The following is a 19,352-nucleotide window of genomic DNA, read 5'->3' as shown; positions in this document are numbered from 1 at the left end:
ATTGATTGATTGATTGATTGATTGATTGATTGATTGATTGATTGATTGATTGATTGATTGATTGATTGATTGATTGATTGATTGATTGATTGATTGATTGATTGATTGATTGATTGATTGATTGATTGATTGATTGATTGATTGATTGATTGATTGATTGATTGATTGATTGATTGATTGATTGATTGATTGATTGATTGATTGATTGATTGATTGATTGATTGATTGATTGATTGATTGATTGATTGATTGATTGATTGATTGATTGATTGATTGATTGATTGATTGATTGATTGATTGATTGATTGATTTTTCTGTCAGTCTGTTCAAGTAAGATCATCATCAACAACTCCAGTCTCCTGAGATGATGTACAAGTGCTTGTCATCTCACCCCGTCTAAATGCATATTCTGTTCCAAGACATTTTTCCATCTAAGACTTCTCTCCTCCACATATGATTTCACTGTCTCTGTCCAGTGTTTCCCTGGCCTTTCCCTTGGTCTTTTTCCTTGGACAGTAAGGTCAAAGTATTTTCTGGCAGGTCTCCTGCTCTTCATTCCCATGATGTGCTCATACCATTGAATGGTGCCCATTCCACTGAAGTTTATATACTACCCTTGTATGTAATTCATTACTGATTTTGTCTTTTAGAGTAGTTTGATTCAGTGTTTATATAGAACAGGCGGTAAAGGAAATCAAAGAGGAATTTGGAAAGGGATTCACAATCCAAAGAGAGGAAATCCAAACCCTGAGATTTGCTGATGATATTGTTAGTTTATCTGAGACTTCTGAAGATCTGGATAAAATGCTGAATATTATGGACAGAGTTTTGGGGAAGGAGTACAAAATGAAAATAAATAAGTCCAAAACAAAAGTAATGGAATGCAGTCAAACAAAATCAGGTGATGCAAAATGTTAGATTATGAAATGAAGTCTTAAAGGAAGTAGGTGAATATTGTTACTTTTGTAGTAAAATAACTAACAATGGCAGAAGTAAGAAGGACATAAAATGCAGACTAGCACAAGCAAGAAAGGCCTTTCTTAAGAAAAGATAATTGCTAACTTTGAACATAGATATAGGAATTAGAAAGGTGTTTTTGAAGACTTTGTGTGGAGCGTGGTATTGTTTGGAAGGGAAACATGAACAATAACTAGCTCAGAAAGAAAGAGAATAGGAGCTTTTGAAATGTGGTGTTACAGAAGAATGCTGAAGGTGAGATGAATAGATCGAATCACAAATGAAGAAATACCGAGTCGAATTGGTGAGAGGAGATTGATTTCGCTAAATGTACGTATATGCAATAAAGTTCATGGTTTTGGATGGATATGACTTACTTTTTACAAGAACTTCAGTTTATTATCCACGTAATTAATACAGTTTACTCTAAAACAGTACTAGTTTTGACCGTACATAGCGGTCATCCTCAGCTATTAATCATAAAATTAGATTTAGGAGATAGTGACATCATAAACGAAGGATGGGGGGGAGGGGGTAAACCTCCTGAGTTAAGGCTACAAATACAAACGCACAAAATACACTAGTGTACACATTAAAAGTCTACACATTGGACATTTGATAAATAGTCAAGTGGATTTGAATAAAAACTAGTAGGTCACAAGCTTAACGATGTTTAAAATGACTTCAAAACTGCACTTGTGTTGAACAAAAGATGAAAAAAAAAAAGTAAAGAAATACACTTGAGAGTACAGGATACGGTTATCACAAATCCACTAGAGATATCAACAACATTTAATGAATATTTTACTAATATTGGTCAAAACCTAGCTGCTAATATTCCAAGTAAAACCACTCCCAATTTAGGTACAGGTCCATGTAGTTCCCTATTTTTACACCCTACCAATAATAATGACGTATTAAATACAATCAGAAAACTGAAAAATACCAGTAGCTGTGACTGTTATGGTGGAAGTAACAACCGTATAAAGAAATTGGCTCCGTACCTAGCCCCTGTATTACACAACTTATAAATACATCGTTTAATGAGGCTACTGTCCCCAAAATGTTGAAGGTCGCAAAAATTGTACCAGTATTCAAAGGTTTAGATAAATTTGATGTAAATATCTATCGTCCAATTTCTATATTACCTATCTTATCTAAAATTTTAGAATACATAGTTAAAGAGAGATTGCTGAACATTTTACTGAAAAATAATTATTTTTACGGATATCAGCATGGATTTTTACCAAATTCTAGTACTTACAATGCAATAGAAGATATACTAATTAAACTTCAGGAAAATTTAGAGTCAGGAAATATAGCTGCGGGATTATTCATTGACTTGAAGAAAGCTTTTCGACACAGTGGATCATGATGTTTTAATCAGGAAGTTGGAAGCTGCTGGAGTTAGAGGAACAGCATTAAACAGACAGAGAACAATTTGTGTCCTGTAATAATGTGAACAGTATCCCATTGCCTATAAATATTGGTGTACCTCAAGGTTCAGTACTAGGTCCAATTCTTATCCTCATATTTATGAATGATATAGGATCACTAAAATTGTACAGATGATTGTCTCTATTTGCTGATGACACTAACGTGTTTTACACAGACACTTCTCCGGATAACCTTGAAATCACGATGCAGTCCGATATTACTTCAGAATTTGCTTCTTGTAAATCGTCTAACTATTAATCTGACTAAAACAAATTATATCATCTTTCATAAACCAGCATGCAGGCTTTCTCTGGATATTACACTCAAAATTTATAACTGCAAAATACCTAGAGCTAGGGCGACAAAGTTCCTAGGATTAATTCTTGATGAATTCCTCTCTTGGAGTGATCAGGATCAGGTGATTTGTAATAAAATTACACCAGCAATTGGCGTTCTTAACAGACTTAAATACAAACTTACTAACACTCTACTAAAAAAATATTTATCATGCTGTTATTCAAAGTCATATACCGGGCATGTTGCAGTAAAGAGCTATTCAGACTGTTGAAATCCTACACAAGAGAGCATTAAAAATACTGTTTTAGCTACCTACATTGACACCAACAGCTTATGTATACAAACATTGTAATATTCTTCCACTTGAGGCTTTACGTCAGAAAGATTCAGCTGTGATGGTCTATAAATTGATAAATAATCTGACTCACTCCAATACTTTATGTGTGACAAATTCTGACATACATTCATACAATACAAGAGGTATCAATCAATAAAATTCACATTGAATTAATTAACTCAACTAAATATGGCAGCAAATCTGTATGATACTACTCAGCACAAGTCTGTAACTCACTTCCTGAATATATTCGACAGGCTGCTTCATTTACTGTATTTAAGCAGAAACTTGTAAAATATTTACATAAGATGCTATGAACATCTGAGATATCTTGAGTATGTAATATGTAGGCCTATACGTTAAATGTATCTTACCTCTGTAATGAGTTTAACTTACTTTCTGTTTATTCTCATGTGAAACGTTTAAGATTCTGTGTTATCTTCTAATTCTGCTATATGTTTATCAGATATGTATTGCACCTATATGAGCCATGGCTCAGGTGCCCTTTACAAAATAAATAAATAAATAAATAAATAAATAAATAAATAAATAAATAAATAAATAAATAAATAAATAAATAAATAAATAAATAAATAAATAAATAAATAAATAAATAAATAAATAAATAAATAAATAAATAAATAAATAAATAAATAAATAAATAAATAAATAAATAAATAAATAAATAAATAAATAAATAAATAAATAAATAAATAAATAAATAAATAAATAAATAAATAAATAAATAAATAAATAAATAAATAAATAAATAAATAAATAAATAAATAAATAAATAAATAAATAAATAAATAAATAAATAAATAAATAAATAAATAAATAAATAAATAAATAAATAAATAAATAAATAAATAAATAAATAAATAAATAAATAAATAAATAAATAAATAAATAAATAAATAAATAAATAAATAAATAAATAAATAAATAAATAAATAAATAAATAAATAAATAAATAAATAAATAAATAAATAAATAAATAAATAAATAAATAAATAAATAAATAAATAAATAAATAAATAAATAAATAAATAAATAAGCCATTGTCAATTAGTAGTCCCATTATGGATCATAGTAAAATATGCTTTACAAGAAAATATCACAGTATTTACCCCCCCCCCCATTTCGTTTATGACGTCACTATGTTCTAATTCTAATTTTGTGATTAATGGCCAAGGTTGACCACTATATATGGTCGAAACTAGTACTGTTAGAGAGCAAACTGTATTGATTAGGTGGTTAATAAGCTAATTTTTTTGTAAAATGTAAGTTCGCTAAATTTGAAGAGAAGAAGAGGACATATCTTAAAACACCCAGGACTTGTTCAGTTGGGTTTTGAGGGAAGTGTAGACGGTAAGAATGCTAGGGGTACATCAAGATATGAATATGACAAGCAGATTAGTGCAGATGTAGGATGTAGTAGTTACGTAGCACAGGATAGGGTGGTATGGAAAGCTGCATCAAACCAGCCTGTGGACTGATGACTCAAGCAACAACATTAGATAAGATCGTGATTGTGCTGTTGGACCATAAAGTCATGTAAATTAAATGGAAACTACTTACTCTGAATGCAGATTCAGATATATTACCTTACAATACAACTCTCCAGATAAATTTATAAATTTTCTGACTGAAACATTATTTGTCCTGACTTCTTTTTAACTGTTCAAGAATAATTATATTAATATGTCTTGGTTTAGAATAGTAAATTCTGGTCTGAAGTTAAGTTTAAGGTTGACAAGCCATTATCGTTACAGGTGGAAGGCAGCTCACTGTTAAATATGATAAACTTTGAAGACCGACTTGTATCATATTGTCAAGAGATGACTACCCGGGCTTGGAGATCAACAGAGGATATCAGCTCATCACTGTCTGCCAGTTACCATGGCATGACTTTACTTCACCTTGCAGCTTCGTTGGGTTATACAAGGTAAATAGATTTTTGAACACAAATGTCCATTATTTACCGTAAAATGGGATAAAATTGTCATGTTGAGTAAAACCAATTGTTGCACATTTCAACATTTCTTGCATTTTCATGCAACACAAATATCTAGCGAAGCTCCCATTCATACATTTGTGGCACATGCACTTACAATGCTGGAGCAACAAGCAGTTCCAATGTGCCATTCACAAGCTAACAGAAGCACTATTATTGGGATAGCAATTCCACTTGAATTACTGAGTTGTGAAAGGTGAGGTGACTAGGGATAAGACCAAAATATTACAGGAGTTCCAAAGGCACTTTGAAACTTTGCTGAACTGTTATGAAAATGTCACCCCATTAGACGACGAACCTTATGATTTTGGCAGCACAAATACCACTAATCTGACATGGTTGGAAGTAGAGACAGCAATATCTAAGCTGAAAAACAACACATCAACTGGATCAGATGAACTAAGTGTTGAGATGATCAAAGCACTACGAGAGGTAGGACAACAGTGGATGTACAGGGTACTAAATAGAATCTGGAAAGAGAATGTAATACCCAATGACTGGAAGCAAGGAGTCATCATCCCATTGTTGAAAAAAGGTGATAGAAAGAAATGTACCAACTACAGAGGTATAACTCTGCTGTGACATGGCCTCAAAATCTACAAATCCATCCTTGAGAGCAGGATTAGAAAATATGTTGAACCTATACTTGAGGAGGAACAACATGGATTTAGACCTCATAGATCAACTATAGACCTCATTTGTGCCACCAGAATGCTCTATGAGAAGTATTGGGAGAAAGGTAAAACACTTATAACTGTTTTTCTGGACATCGAGAAAGCATATGACCATGTACCATGCAGGCATATATGGGAATGTTTGAGATATAAGAAAGTGCCCGATGACATCATAGCACGAGTACAACGATTATATGATGAAACCAAGTGTTGTGTCCAGGTCCAGGATGGAAGGTCAGGTTGGTTTGAAACGAAGAGTGGAGTCCAGCAAGGAAGTAGTCTTTCACCACTTCTCTTCATAATCATAATGGATGAAGTTTTAAAAGCAGTTAAGAGAAAGGATCCAACAACTAATGCCCTGATTTTTGCTCATGATGTAATGGTATGGGGTGAGACAGAAGCAGAAGTACAAACTTGACTAGATCTCTGGCATGAAGCTTTTACAACCTTTGGTTTCAAAATCAGCAAAACAAAGACAGTTGGCTTGGTAATGAGTAGAAACTCTCCAACTGTTCATCTAAGAATTGGAGATGAGGAGATGGATATTGAAGACAACTTCCAGTATTTAGGTAGTGTTCTGTCATCAGACAATACCATACATCACGGGATTAGTAACAGAATACAGAAAGCTTCCAAATTCTATCACGCTGTACGTCAAATACTTTGGGATGAAACATTTCCGTTAGTTTCCAAGATCAGCTTGTACAAAATATATCTAGTACCTATACTGACGTGCATGAAGGAACTTTGCCAAATGAATGGAGAGTTGCTATAGTAGCCCCTGTATATAAAGGAAAGGGTGATGAAGGCAGTTTGGGTTTAGGAAAGGTTATTCCACTGAAGCCCAACTTGTAGGATTCCAGCAACATATAGCAGATATCCCGGATTCAAGAGGTCAATTGGACTGTATTGCAATTGACTTATCTAAGGCATTTGATAGGGTACATCATGGGAGACTACTGGCAAAAATGAGTGCAATTGGACTATAAAAAAAGAGTGACTGAATGGGTGGCTCTGTTTCTAGAAAATAGAACTCAGAGAATTAGAGTAGGTGAAGCTTTATCTGTCCCTGTAAAAATTAAGAGAGGAATTCCTCAAGGCAGTATTATTGGACCTTTATGTTTTCTTATATATATCAATGATATGTGTAAAGACGTGGAATCAGAAATAAGGCTTTTTGCAGATGATATTATTCTGTACAGAGTAATACATAAGTTACAAGATTGTGAGCAACTGCAAAATGACCTCGATAATGTTGTGAGATGGACAGTAGGCAATGGTATGATGATAAACGGGGATAAAAGTCAGGTTGTGAGTTTCACAAATAGGAAAATTCCTCTCAGTTTTAATTACTGTGTTGATGGGGTGAAAGTTCCCTTTGGGGATCATTGTAAATACCTAGGTATTAATACAAGGAAAGATCTTCATTGGGGTAATCACATAAATATGATTGTAAATAAAGGGTACAGATCTCTGCACATGGTTATGAGAGTATATAGGGGTTGTAGTAAGGATGTAAAGGAGAGAGCATATTTGTCTCTGGTGAGACCCCAACTAGAGTATGGTTCCAGTGTATGGGACCCTTACCACGATTACTTGATTCAGGAACTGGAAAAAATCCAAATATAAGCAGCTCGGTTTGTTCTGGGCGATTTCCGACAAAAGTGTAGCGTTACAAAAATGTTGCAAAGTTTGGGCTAGGAAGACTTGGTAGAAAGGAGATGAGCTGCTCGACTAAGTGGTATGTTCCAAGCTATCAGTGGAGAGATGGTGTGGGAGGACATCAGTAGACGAATAAGTTTGGATGGTGTCTTTAAAAGTAGGAAAGATCACAATATGAAGATAAAGTTGGAATTGAAGAGGACAAATTGGGGCAAATATTCATTTATAGGAAGGGGAGTTAGGGATTGGAATAATTTACTAAGGGAGATGTTCAATAAATTTCCAATTTCTTTGCAATCATTTAAGAAAAGGCTAGGAAAACAACAGATAGGGAATCTGCCATTGGTTGGTTGGTTGGTTGGTTGGTTGGTTGGTTGGTTGGTTGGTTGGTTGGTTGGTTGGTTGGTTGGTTGGTTGGTTGGTTGGTTGGTTGGTTGGCCAACAAAGAGTCGTCTTCAGGCAACAGAAATTAAGTTTCTCCGTTCTTGTCTACAAAAAACAAAAGTGGATAAAATAAGGAATGTGGATATCCGACAACTGCTTGGATTGGAAAGAAACTTGCTGGAGACTCTAGAAGTGAAGAGATTGCAATGGTATGGTCACATGAAAAGAATGAACCCTCACAGGACTCCTCGAACATACTTTGACCACAGTGTTCTTGGGAAGAGACCAAGAGGAAGACCTTGTGATGTTTGAGAAAAACAGATAATTAAGGACCTTGAAATTAGAGATGCGAACTGGTGTCACATATATCAGCAGCATCTGTGGATGGATAGAACAAACTGGAGGAGGCTCTTACACAACTGCACCCGGCTTGCTGGAGTGAAGAAATGATGATGATGATGATGATGATGATGATGATGATGATGATGAAAGGAATAGGCTATAGTGCATGCTATTAATGGGTGTGATTTAACAATTTAATTTGATCTTTGCATGCAAGTAGGACTATCATTACAATATTACAAAATAATTAATATTTGAAAGTAAGCTTTCCAAGAGATAAAAGTATGAAGATGTAAGCATTTCATTTTGTAGAGTAAAACTTGTCATATCATGACATTATAAGAAAAAGATGGGGGACCTGGAGGAAGGATGAGGTACAATCCAGCATACCTGGAAAATGCACTCCAGGATGTAAAGGCTGAAAAGTTAAACATTTGAGTGGCCTCCGAGAAATATGCCATGCTATACACAATAACTGAATGACCCCTTAAAGGGGCAGTATAAATTCACCATTGGAAGGTAGCTGTTTTAACGTCAGAAGGAGAGTTGCAGCTTCTGGAGTGTCTGCTGAAATGTGGAAAAGGGGATCAAATTGTAGGGGAATTGAAAAGAACGGACATTAGGCATGGTAGAGTTATTTTCTTGGGTGCTGGTGAATTCCAAGTGGAGTAATAGAAGAAAACAGTGCTGCTCAAGTTTTTTCTTTTTTTAAGTTATTTTGTTTTCAAGTATCAAATCGTTGTCATTTCCTTAAAATTAAATGTTCACTTAGATAACATTATTGTTGCCATTGGTGCTTTCACGGCCCGTACTTATAGACATGATACTGTATAGGCTTTTGGGCTTATGCCGTGTCAAGAAAATAAGGTGAAAATCTTTGTTTCGCAGAGCTCTGCGTCCTCATAAGAAATCTCGACTGTCCACGAGAAAGGCTTCTTAAACAATGACTCTTTAAAATGTAGACGTTATAATAGAAGTGGAGTGGAGATTTCTTCTGAGGATGCAGAGCACAGTTTTCTGCAAAACCTAAAGAATTCCACCTTATTTTCTTGACACGGCATAAGCCCAAAAGCCTATACAGTATCATGTCTAGATAATATTAGTTTGTTAGTTGTGATTTTAGTAACTCAGTTATGGTATAACATTTCAGATGCCTATAACTGTATCAAGTTTGGAAGTAATATCATGTTGAATAAGGATAGGAGAGAAAATCTTTTTCTCTTAGAACACCATTAGAACTTCATTGATGGTTTCCACTAGATTACTTACAGTTTACTATGCATCTGTCTTCTACCTAACACAGCTTCTCAATTTTTATACGCGGCCCTTCCGATCCCTTTATAATAAGGCAAGACACCAGCCAACATTATGAAACAATAATGAAGAAAGGGACTGCTAGATTGGGAAGATATTGAGAATGCTGCCATTTCTAAAGCCTTAAATTTCATTGGTGTTTTTTCTCCTTGTCACAGGCTTTTCGCCTGCAGGTTATATCAGGCTTGGTTTCTCAAAAATGTTTGCTCCCGCTCTCCTCCTGACCAATTTGATGTGATGGGTTTCTACTAGGATGATTTTGACAGCAATTTCAAACTGTTTTGTCATTTTTACTAAACCAATAATTTGTACACTATGAGGTACACAACCTCACCATGTGCTACTATTATTCATTTCCATCTGCATCATTTGTTTTCTCATTCCCTTGTTTCTTAGGTTAACGCAGTTTTTAGTTTCAATTATTATTTTGAATTAACACCTGTTTCACTGAATTTTGTCACAATAAGTTGTTTTTTGCTCTGCATATTGATGTAAATATTGTATATTTGTGCTAATTTTGTTTCTGTCTAGGCTCTTTTTTGTTTGTTTTTTCATTTGCTCTTTCATTATGTTTTTTTAGCATTTTTTCAACTTATATTATGTAAATTATTCCAACCCCCCTAATTTTTTCACTGAAGATGGCTCAAGCGAGCTGAAACATGTTTGAATTTGTTTCCTCCGTCTAATGACGGAATATATGATGTATTGAATAGGAGGATACTCTTATTTTTCGCCATTGTAAGGTCTCCAATGACAGCTCGAATCATACTCCATAGTCAAGCATCTTGTCTTCTTATTTCTAGGTCTTCCCAGCCCAAAGTTTGCAACATTTTTGTAACACTACTTCTTTGTCAGAAATCACCCAGAAGAAACCATGCTGCTTTTCTTTTAATCTTCTGCAGTTCTCATATCAAGTAGTAGTCCTGGTGTAGGTCCCCTACACTGGAACCATTCTCTAATAGGGGTCTTACCAGAGATTTATACTCCCTCTCTCCTTACATCCTTACTACAATACTTCAGTACTCTTATAACCATGCGAAGAGATATGTAGCCTTTTATAACAACCTCATTAATATGATTATCCCAATAGACATCATTCCTTATATTAATACCAAGGTATTTACAGTGTTCACCATGAAATACTATAATGAAAACTGAAAGGACTTTTTCTCGTAGTGAAACTTACAGCCTGACTTTTCATCCCACTTACTATCATATTATTGTCTGCTGTTCATCTCCTAACATTGTCTAGGTCCCACTGCAGTCAATCACAAGCCTGCAAATCATTTCCTACTCTATACAATATAACATCATCCATGAATAGCCTTATCTGTGATTCCAGTTCTTTACTCCTACCGGTATCATTTATAGACATAAGAAAACATAAAGGTCCAATAATACTGTCCTGCAGGATTCCCCCCTTAATCATTACAGGATCAGCTAACACTTCACCTACTCTAATTCTCTGAGTTCTATTTTCTAGAAATTTAGTCACCCATTCAACCACTCTATTGTCTAGTCCAATAGATCTCATTTTCATTAGTAATTTCCCATGACCTACCCTATCAAAAGCCTTGGATAGGACACCAGTGATACAGTCTATTTGACCTCCTGAATCTAAAATATGTGCTATATCTTACTGGAATCTTACAAACTGAGCTTCACTGGAATAACTTTTCCCAAACTGCCTTCTATCAAACCAGTTAGTAATTTCACAAATGTGACTAATATAATCAGAAAGAATGCTTTCAAAGATCTTACAAACAACACATGTCAAGCTAACCGGCCTGTAATTATCCACTTTATATTTGTCACCCTTTTCCCTTGTACATTGGGGCTACTATTGTAACTTTCGATTCATTTGGTATTTCACCTTTTTGCAAACAGAAATCAAATAAGAATTTCAGGTATGTCACTGTATCCCAACCCATAGCCTTTAATATAGCCCTGAAATTGTATCACCGAACATGTGGCTGTGTGGTTTGGGTCACAGAGGAATCGGCTTGTATTCGGGAGATAGTAGGTTCAAACCCCATTATCGGCAGACCGGAAGGTGATTTTCCGTGGATTCCCATTTTCATACTGGGCAAATCATGGGGCTGTGCCTTAATTAAGGCCATGGTCACTTCCTTCCCACACCCCCCCTAGCCCTTTCCTATACCATCGTCGCCATAAGACCTATCTATGTGCGATGTGAAGCAAATAATAAACAAAAATAATATGAATCATATCAATCCAAGCTGCCTTTCTAGCTTTCAACTTTTATATACTTTAAAAATGTCTTTATCAACATATGTAAATTTCAGTACTTCACCAGTATTAGTTGCCTCCTCTATCTGGACATTTATCTTTATATCCAACTACCTTTACATACTGCTGACTGAATACTTTTGCCTTCTGTAAGGCCTTGCATATACACTCCCCTTGTTCATTAGTGATCTCTTAAATGTCCTTCCTGGAACCTCTTTCTGCCTTAAAGCATCTATACATATCCTTCCATTGCTAATTAGAATTCACATGGCTGCCAATTGAGTACCCATCATGGTATCCTTAGCTGATTTTTTTTGCTAAATTGAATTTCCTACAACGTTCCTTCAATCTATAGTTACTCTTGCACTCTATTTATTTCTAATTGGCACCACCTTCTTAATCTCTTCATTTCCCTGTTAAAATAAAATAAGTACTTACCACTTCTAAAGGTACATAGATACCTGTATACACACTCCTCAACGGTTGCTTTAAACCCATCCTATAGGCAGTTTACATTTGTAATTACTATTTTTCATTGATCATAATTGCTTTTAAAAAATGTCTCCATGCCCCTCTTATCAACCATATGGTACTGTCCAATAGTCCTACTTTTATGACATTCCTTTCTCTCACATTTATTTTTAGCTACAACAAAGACAGCTTCATGATCACTTATACCATCTATCAATTCAGTTTTTCTATAGAGCTCATCCGGTTTTATGAGCACCACATCTAGAGTATTTTTCTCTCTTTTCTGATTCAGCTGTCCTTTCCATATTACCTGTTCACCATTTGTTGGTCATGCTTTCTGTCATTCACATTCCCTTCCCAGTTAACATTGCCTGCATAACGTTCCTTTCTGTGTCATTCCCTGCATAGCAATATCTTATCAAATAATCTCGTATCAATGTTAGCGCCAGCGTTGCCAGGTCTGTACACTCCAAATACATCAAGTTGCCTATTAACTTTGGAGATAACTCTTACACCTTGGAGTTCATGTTCCTCATCCTTAACTTTTTTGTAGCTTACAAATTCTTCTTTCACCAGTACGAATATTCTCCCTCCTATCATTCCTAACCTGTATCTATGATGCACATTCCAGTTCAGTGAGAATATTTCCGCATCCATGATATCACGTTTCAGCCATGGCATTAATGTAGGGTGTTTGAATTGTTTTTCTGGCAGTATGATATGTGTATGTAAACACAATTAATTTATCCTTCATCAGATGTACTGTAGGAACTGTGGTCTACAAATTACTACTGAGTAAGTCTTCATAGAATAATAAATAACTAAAGGAAATGTGTGAGAGTGAGATACTGAGAGTAAAGAATCACTGAATTCTTCATTGTTGATGTTCTATTTCATAGTGATAAATTAACCATTTTGAAAGTGTTCTAACCAGTATAAGACAGTAGTGAAGTTGGTTTAATTCTATGAAAGATTTACTTAAATTGCTCTCAATTCTGATATCAATTTGTTGAAGGAAGTGGAATTTTTGGACTTAATTTTGGACTTTGCCAGAAATAATTTTAAAAATTGTTTTGTTGCAGTGTGCAATAGCATGTCGCTTGAGAATACTATGATATTTGAATAGATTGTCTTTTATGTGTGTGTTACAAGGTTTTCTTTTGTATCTGTGATGTTTTGAAAAACAATTGTGGAAAATATTTCAATGATTGACCAGTATTAAAAGGTGATTGTAACCCTGTACTGTTGTTAGGTTGGTGTGTGCTATGCTACATTGGAGGTCAGAAAATTCATCTCTGTTATTGGAGACAGAAGTGGATGCTCTGAGCCAAGACGAGGATGGATTTACTCCTCTAGTAAGTAAATTATAATGATCTTTTCATAGCATTCTAGGGATTTTTTATCTTTATGTATGTAATCACACATTAGTCAGGAGGTAGTTGTGTCTCATACCCGGCGGACTGCTGTAGAAGTCGCGTGTCTTTCGGCTGTTTTCGGTTTCACTATGATAGAGTGCTGGGGAAGTTCGCCCTTGGAGGTCTCTTGTGGCTGTCTTGGGAGTCTATAGTTATGGCTACGGTCAACAGATGACACGAGTAACCAGTTCAAAAATGAAAGGAATGTGTCCACTATGCTAGGCTTACTCACTTCGCGCCTTGTTGCTCCTGTGTCCTCAAGTACTAGTGCATATCGACTTCGCTTTCAATCAGATTGAAATTTGGAAAAGCCTCATCTTCCCTTGAGTCTGACAGCAGGATTTCATCTTCCTGATGAGTGAAGAACGTACAGAACTTGTATTGTCTGCATAGTACAGAAGAGGAAGCAGGCGAAAATGTGTTGTAAGGAATGTAATGTAACATTATGCACCTTTCCCTGCTTTGAAGCTTATCATATGCAGAAGAATTCTAAAAAAAAAATTGTTAGCTTATGACATGCAAATTAATGTAGGTAAACAATTTGTAATTTGAAATTAATGTTTATGCTAAATTATAATATGTATTTAACAAAATTTAAATAAATGTAACTGAAGATAACATTTACAATAAAAAGCAAACCAAGTTTTTAACTCCACCAGAACTTCTAAAATAATTGGTAAATGATGTATGCAAATGAATGTATGTAAACAAATTGTAATTTGAAGTTAATAACAATAACAAACAAAAAAAGCTTTTACTCTGACAGTGCCGTGTCCAAAGGAGAATGGGAAGCTTTGACTGAATAAAAAGGGCTATAAATATGATCATAAGCATTTGACTAAATATGCATTATAAATAAAATAAAATACTTTTAAACTCTGCGCATCCTCTCTTAACATCGCGAGCCAGCTACAGACAGGAGAGTTAAGCAAGACAAGTATCCCACACAGGGGGATCGGTGAACCACCTGCTGCTCGCGTCCAGATGGTCATGCTTCCTTACTCACTACGCCGGAGTGAAAGGGTTAAAGGCTTCCTCAGTGACAGATTCCCGTGATCAGTGCATAACATTTCATAATGTCATAATTGGCACAAGGCTGATGGCAACTGAAGATAGCAGCTGAATAATAAAACTGAAACTTTTCTGAAAAAGTTAAAAAGAATCTGAAGAAGATAGACATGCTGTAAATTAACAGTATGAAACAGGAGCAGGAACATAACATCTCACTGCTTCACCTTCATGAATTTTAATGAAATTTTACATATTCTGTGCCATGAGTGTTGTCATTCAGTTAATTTTTAAACATTGATGACTAAGGCTGAATAAATGGAGACTTACAGTATTTAAGTTTATTAAAAGTCTTATAAAAATTGAGAAAACATATTTTCATGTGGCATAACAAACCATTGCACTATTAGACTTAAAAGAGTCTGAATACATTGAACACTGAGAGGAGTTACATTGTGCAAAATATTACACTGAAGCTTTCAATCTGCACAGAGGGAAGTAGGGCCTACATCTGTAATAACAAACTCACAATTATTGAAGCAGATTTACAGATGTTGTGGGCAAAGATGGGAGATTGAATTGATTGGATTTGATTCTTGATTAGACCAAGGATTAGATCTTAGTCTAAGAGTTGGAATGAGAGTTGATCCAAGGAGCTGTCTGATATTAGAGGCAGTAAATAGTATCAAAGAAGCCAAGCTGCATGGCTCAGGAAATTGTCACATTGACCATGTGTCACTCTAATATCTGCGGACCACCTAGCTGGGGTTCCCCTTGGCAGGATCTAGATTCTTATGGGGCTACATGGGCAGTTTACTTTATATATGACAAAATAAAGTAAGGATACATTTCAGAATGATTTAGAAATTATTTGGTTCAATATTTTGTATACTGTTTGACATATAATTTTGTGAGGCCTGTTCCCTACTAACATCACTTTATCCTTAGAAATGCTGTTTTTAATATCATACTCACCAAATCAGATTGATAATTTTTGACATTGCCTGCCTGTACAGCTATGTTATTGGCATATGCTAAACTGCGTTACAAGATTTCCATATATTTTATGTCTTTCAGTAAATGGTTCATGTAATCTATAAACAGTGGGAGGAATATCATATCATTATTTGACTCTTCTAATTACTTTTAGTTGAAAATTAATTCTACCTACAACTTTCACTGCCTCATGATCATCAACCTAAAAACTGCTATTACTTTTAATGTTTAATGTTTGATACCATAATACCTCAGCATAGTCACTAGTTTTCCCTTGGTTCTCTGGCATATGGTTTTGTTAAATCTACTATTTATTCTCTGGTAGAATTGAATTGATACTGAAAATCTGGTCCTTAAAACTCTTTTTAGGGTGATGACCACAAAGTTCCTCCTCTTAAAACAGCAATCATCGTTGTTGTCATTATCATCAGAATCCTCAACCACTCCTGCCATTTTAAGCCAATACTAGTTTTCATAAATTTTATTCTTCACTATTGATTGTTTTTGTTTTCCAATAATGGTCAGGAAATTATCTTATTAGGTGTTGCAATCATTCCTAAACTTTTGCATATAAATTTGTGAGAATTCTGTTTTCATACAATCAGAAGGCACACTCTACAGACCATGATAATTTAATCATTCGTATAAGTAAATTTTATTCCTCCCTTGGCACCCTACTTCACTATTGAGGTACCCAGAAGCAAAGAGAGCAGTCTTCACTTTGGAAAATATTACAGTAGAAGAAAAAAAACTTTTGTAGGTATTCATGGAATGAAAATATGATCAATAACTATTTGATTACATGAAATGACATCAGAAAAGCAATTTTACATAATATTTTTATTGTAAAGTAATTGTGAGACAAGATAATAAATCTTTTAAATTGGAGATTGATGTTTGTGCTCCTCATATGTGGATTTTGCTGACTTTGTGCCTCAGATGAGGAAGGAAGCCATGTTTTTAGCAGAGCTCTGAATTTATTTGAAGGCTTGAAATTAAAGTATGGATTACAAAAAAAATTATTATAGTTGGGCCCACGAGAGTTAGAGTCCGACACTCGAGCGGCGAAAGCAGTAACTACAAAGTAAGCTGCGTTGTCATAGTTACCTCCATATGCGGCACAACACACTTTCATACAGACTGAGTATTTAATAAAAAACATTTTAGCCTAATGCAATTCAATAAACTTTGTCCCGTTCGTAAGTTCATCATCATCATCATCATCATCATCATCATCATCATCCTAAACCATCTCCAGTTTCCCGGGTGTGGTGTATGAGCCTCCTCCATCTCATCCTGTCCTTGTACCATTCTTCCTCCACCAACTTGTCCCAATCATGACCTCTCGGCAGTACATCGCTCTTAACTAAATCTATCCATTTCCTTCGTGGCCTTCCCAGGGGTCGTCTTCCTTCTACCTTTCTGTCAAATTCCTTCCGTGTAGTTCTGTTTACTGGCATCCTCTTCATGTGACCAAACCACTTCAGTCTTGATATCTGAATCTTATTGAGGAGAGAATCATCTATTCCTACTTCTTCTCTAATTTTCTCATTCCTAATCTTGTCTTTCCTGGTTTTCTGGATCATAGTGCGTAGGAATTTCATTTCAGCTGCCTGAAGTTTGGAATTATCTCTATTGGTCAGTGTTGTGGTTTCGAGACTGTGTGTAAGAATTGGTATATAGTAGGACTTGTACAATGTCATTTTTTTTTTCATGGGTATTTGCTCATCCCACAGCAGGTTCATGCTTATAATTCCAGCATGTAAGACAGAACACATCATTGCCAATAAATATGAGATATCGTAATCACTAACAAATTATAAGTTTCTGACAATAACCTAAACAAGTGCAAATTTTAAATACAGAATAGAACTGTACAACTAGCCACTGATTAACTTAAAAAAATTAACTAACATCTAAAATAATATTCACAAGACAAACGCGTAAATACATAAAGCAACAACAGCTTATACAGTACCGCTCCGAATAATATCAAAAAAGTGACTGAGAGCAAGCCAACTCACGTGTCAAAAGCATAATTAAATGTGGCATCACTGTTATCGTTGCCATAGCAACAGACCATTTTTTGAGCAGCATTAGTCAACGTTTCCTCGCCGGTGGCGCTAAACGTCAGACTCCAACTCTCTTGGGCCTCAGTATATATGTGCAATAAAACATAGGTACTCTCATATAGTGTGTTGGGTTAGGATATTTAGAGGTGATAGCTAATTCCCTTTTGTTTGTATTTATTTATGCCTGCTAAGTTGGTGAGTGTAAGAAGGGGAAGTCTTCATGCCAGTAGTGTAGAATGCAACCTTGTGAGTTAGAGAAGTCGCAACATAATTAAATACGCTCATGGTAAAGCTAATAACTGTACAATACAATCTAAGAAACTCATAAGCCTCAACAGGACGTATGGATCGAGAATCAAACCAAGTAGACATTACCACACAATTTTCCAGCAGAGTTCATTATGCGTAGGAAGCAGTACTGTGGGACAGACCCAGGAGGTAAGGCCGTGGTAAGTACATGGACATCTGGATGAAACTGGAAAAGAAGAAAGCTTTTCTTTCTTTGATAACCAAAACACAACAACAATATGTATTTTGAAAATTTATTAAGAAATTTACAACAATTAGGACTAAAAGAAAAGTTACAATATTTTTGTATATATAATGCTTGAAAACAGTTTTTCCACAACACCCAAGACCAACAGGTCCGTCCATAAAAGGTAGCCACACAATGTTTAGGCATGACAGTGAGTCTGACTAGAATTTTTGCACACCTCACGCGGTATTGGAACAAACATCATTTGCAATACTACAGAACGATACACAAAAGGTCAAAGTCTGAAATTTGAGCAACGGACACTGCTCGTAATTTTATTAGGAGTAAACATCCGGTGTGAGTCATTCCACAATGTAATAGACCACCAGGGTTGTACGAAACATTACTGAAGAATGAGGATAATTTTAAATCTAAAAGCAGAGTAATAAGCTCTTCTCACAATTAAAAGAATAAGTGGTAAAAACCATTTTGAATGGAACAGCCACTAGGTTTGTACTAGCATTGATGAGGTATAGAAAAAATTTTAAGTAAAAAAAATGGAATAATAAGCCATTTCTCATAATTCCACAACGTAATCTCACTTCCAACCACTCGAAACAGAATGTCCATAAGGGTCATATGACAGATTAAGGAACAATTTTTACAATTCACTTTTTTTTTTAAACAAGAAACAGAAAGGAACAGACACATGACAAGGATGAGGAGAGAGGATGGGAAAGTCTGCTCACTCAAATCCTTGATAGTTTCCACTAACTTAATTCATACCAAAAAATAGGCATGACAGTCCCAAGATCTTCGAGACACCCATAGTTAAGTTGAAAGTTAAATGTCCACAGTTGGAGATACAGCTGCAATACAGTTCAAAATTCATCAGTCACGAGGTAGTAAGTCCCTCAAAAATGGTGAGTTCACTTTCAAAATAAGTTTTGACGGGATGAAGTTTTAAATGTCAGGCCAGAGGGGTGAGACCAATAGGTTGTAACAATAAAAGTTTGAGTGCATGTTGGTTGCTCACCCACCTCCATGTAGAAATAAGTCCCATTAATGACAAGCAGTACAGTCCAGCTGTACAAGGACCGAAAATCCCTCCACACAAATATCACTCCATAACCCAACTCAGCACTGATAACACCAACGCGAGATTTTATATGCTGGAGGTGGCAAGTGAAGAACATACGGGGAAGGTGACATGTAAGGTGACATGAGCGGAAGAGGGAGGGAAG

The 19,352-nt window shown here is 35.2% G+C and overlaps 1 protein-coding gene across 1 annotated transcript in view; it reads left to right on the top strand.

Moving 5' to 3' along the window:
* Camta (Calmodulin-binding transcription activator) overlaps positions 1-19,352 on the top strand; it is a 705,348-nt gene that overhangs the window by 380,287 nt on the left and 305,709 nt on the right. The window contains exons 15-16 of the mRNA XM_068226037.1: positions 4,804-4,976; positions 13,395-13,497. Of these exons, the coding sequence (XP_068082138.1) occupies positions 4,804-4,976; positions 13,395-13,497 (276 nt within the window). The remainder of the gene's footprint in view (positions 1-4,803; positions 4,977-13,394; positions 13,498-19,352) is intronic.

Source organism: Anabrus simplex, chromosome 2 (genome assembly GCF_040414725.1).
Source record: "Anabrus simplex isolate iqAnaSimp1 chromosome 2, ASM4041472v1, whole genome shotgun sequence".
Lineage (NCBI taxonomy): Eukaryota > Metazoa > Arthropoda > Insecta > Orthoptera > Tettigoniidae > Anabrus > Anabrus simplex.
The sequence above is the reverse complement of the archived record's forward strand: the minus strand, read 5'-3'. Positions and strand labels throughout refer to the sequence as shown.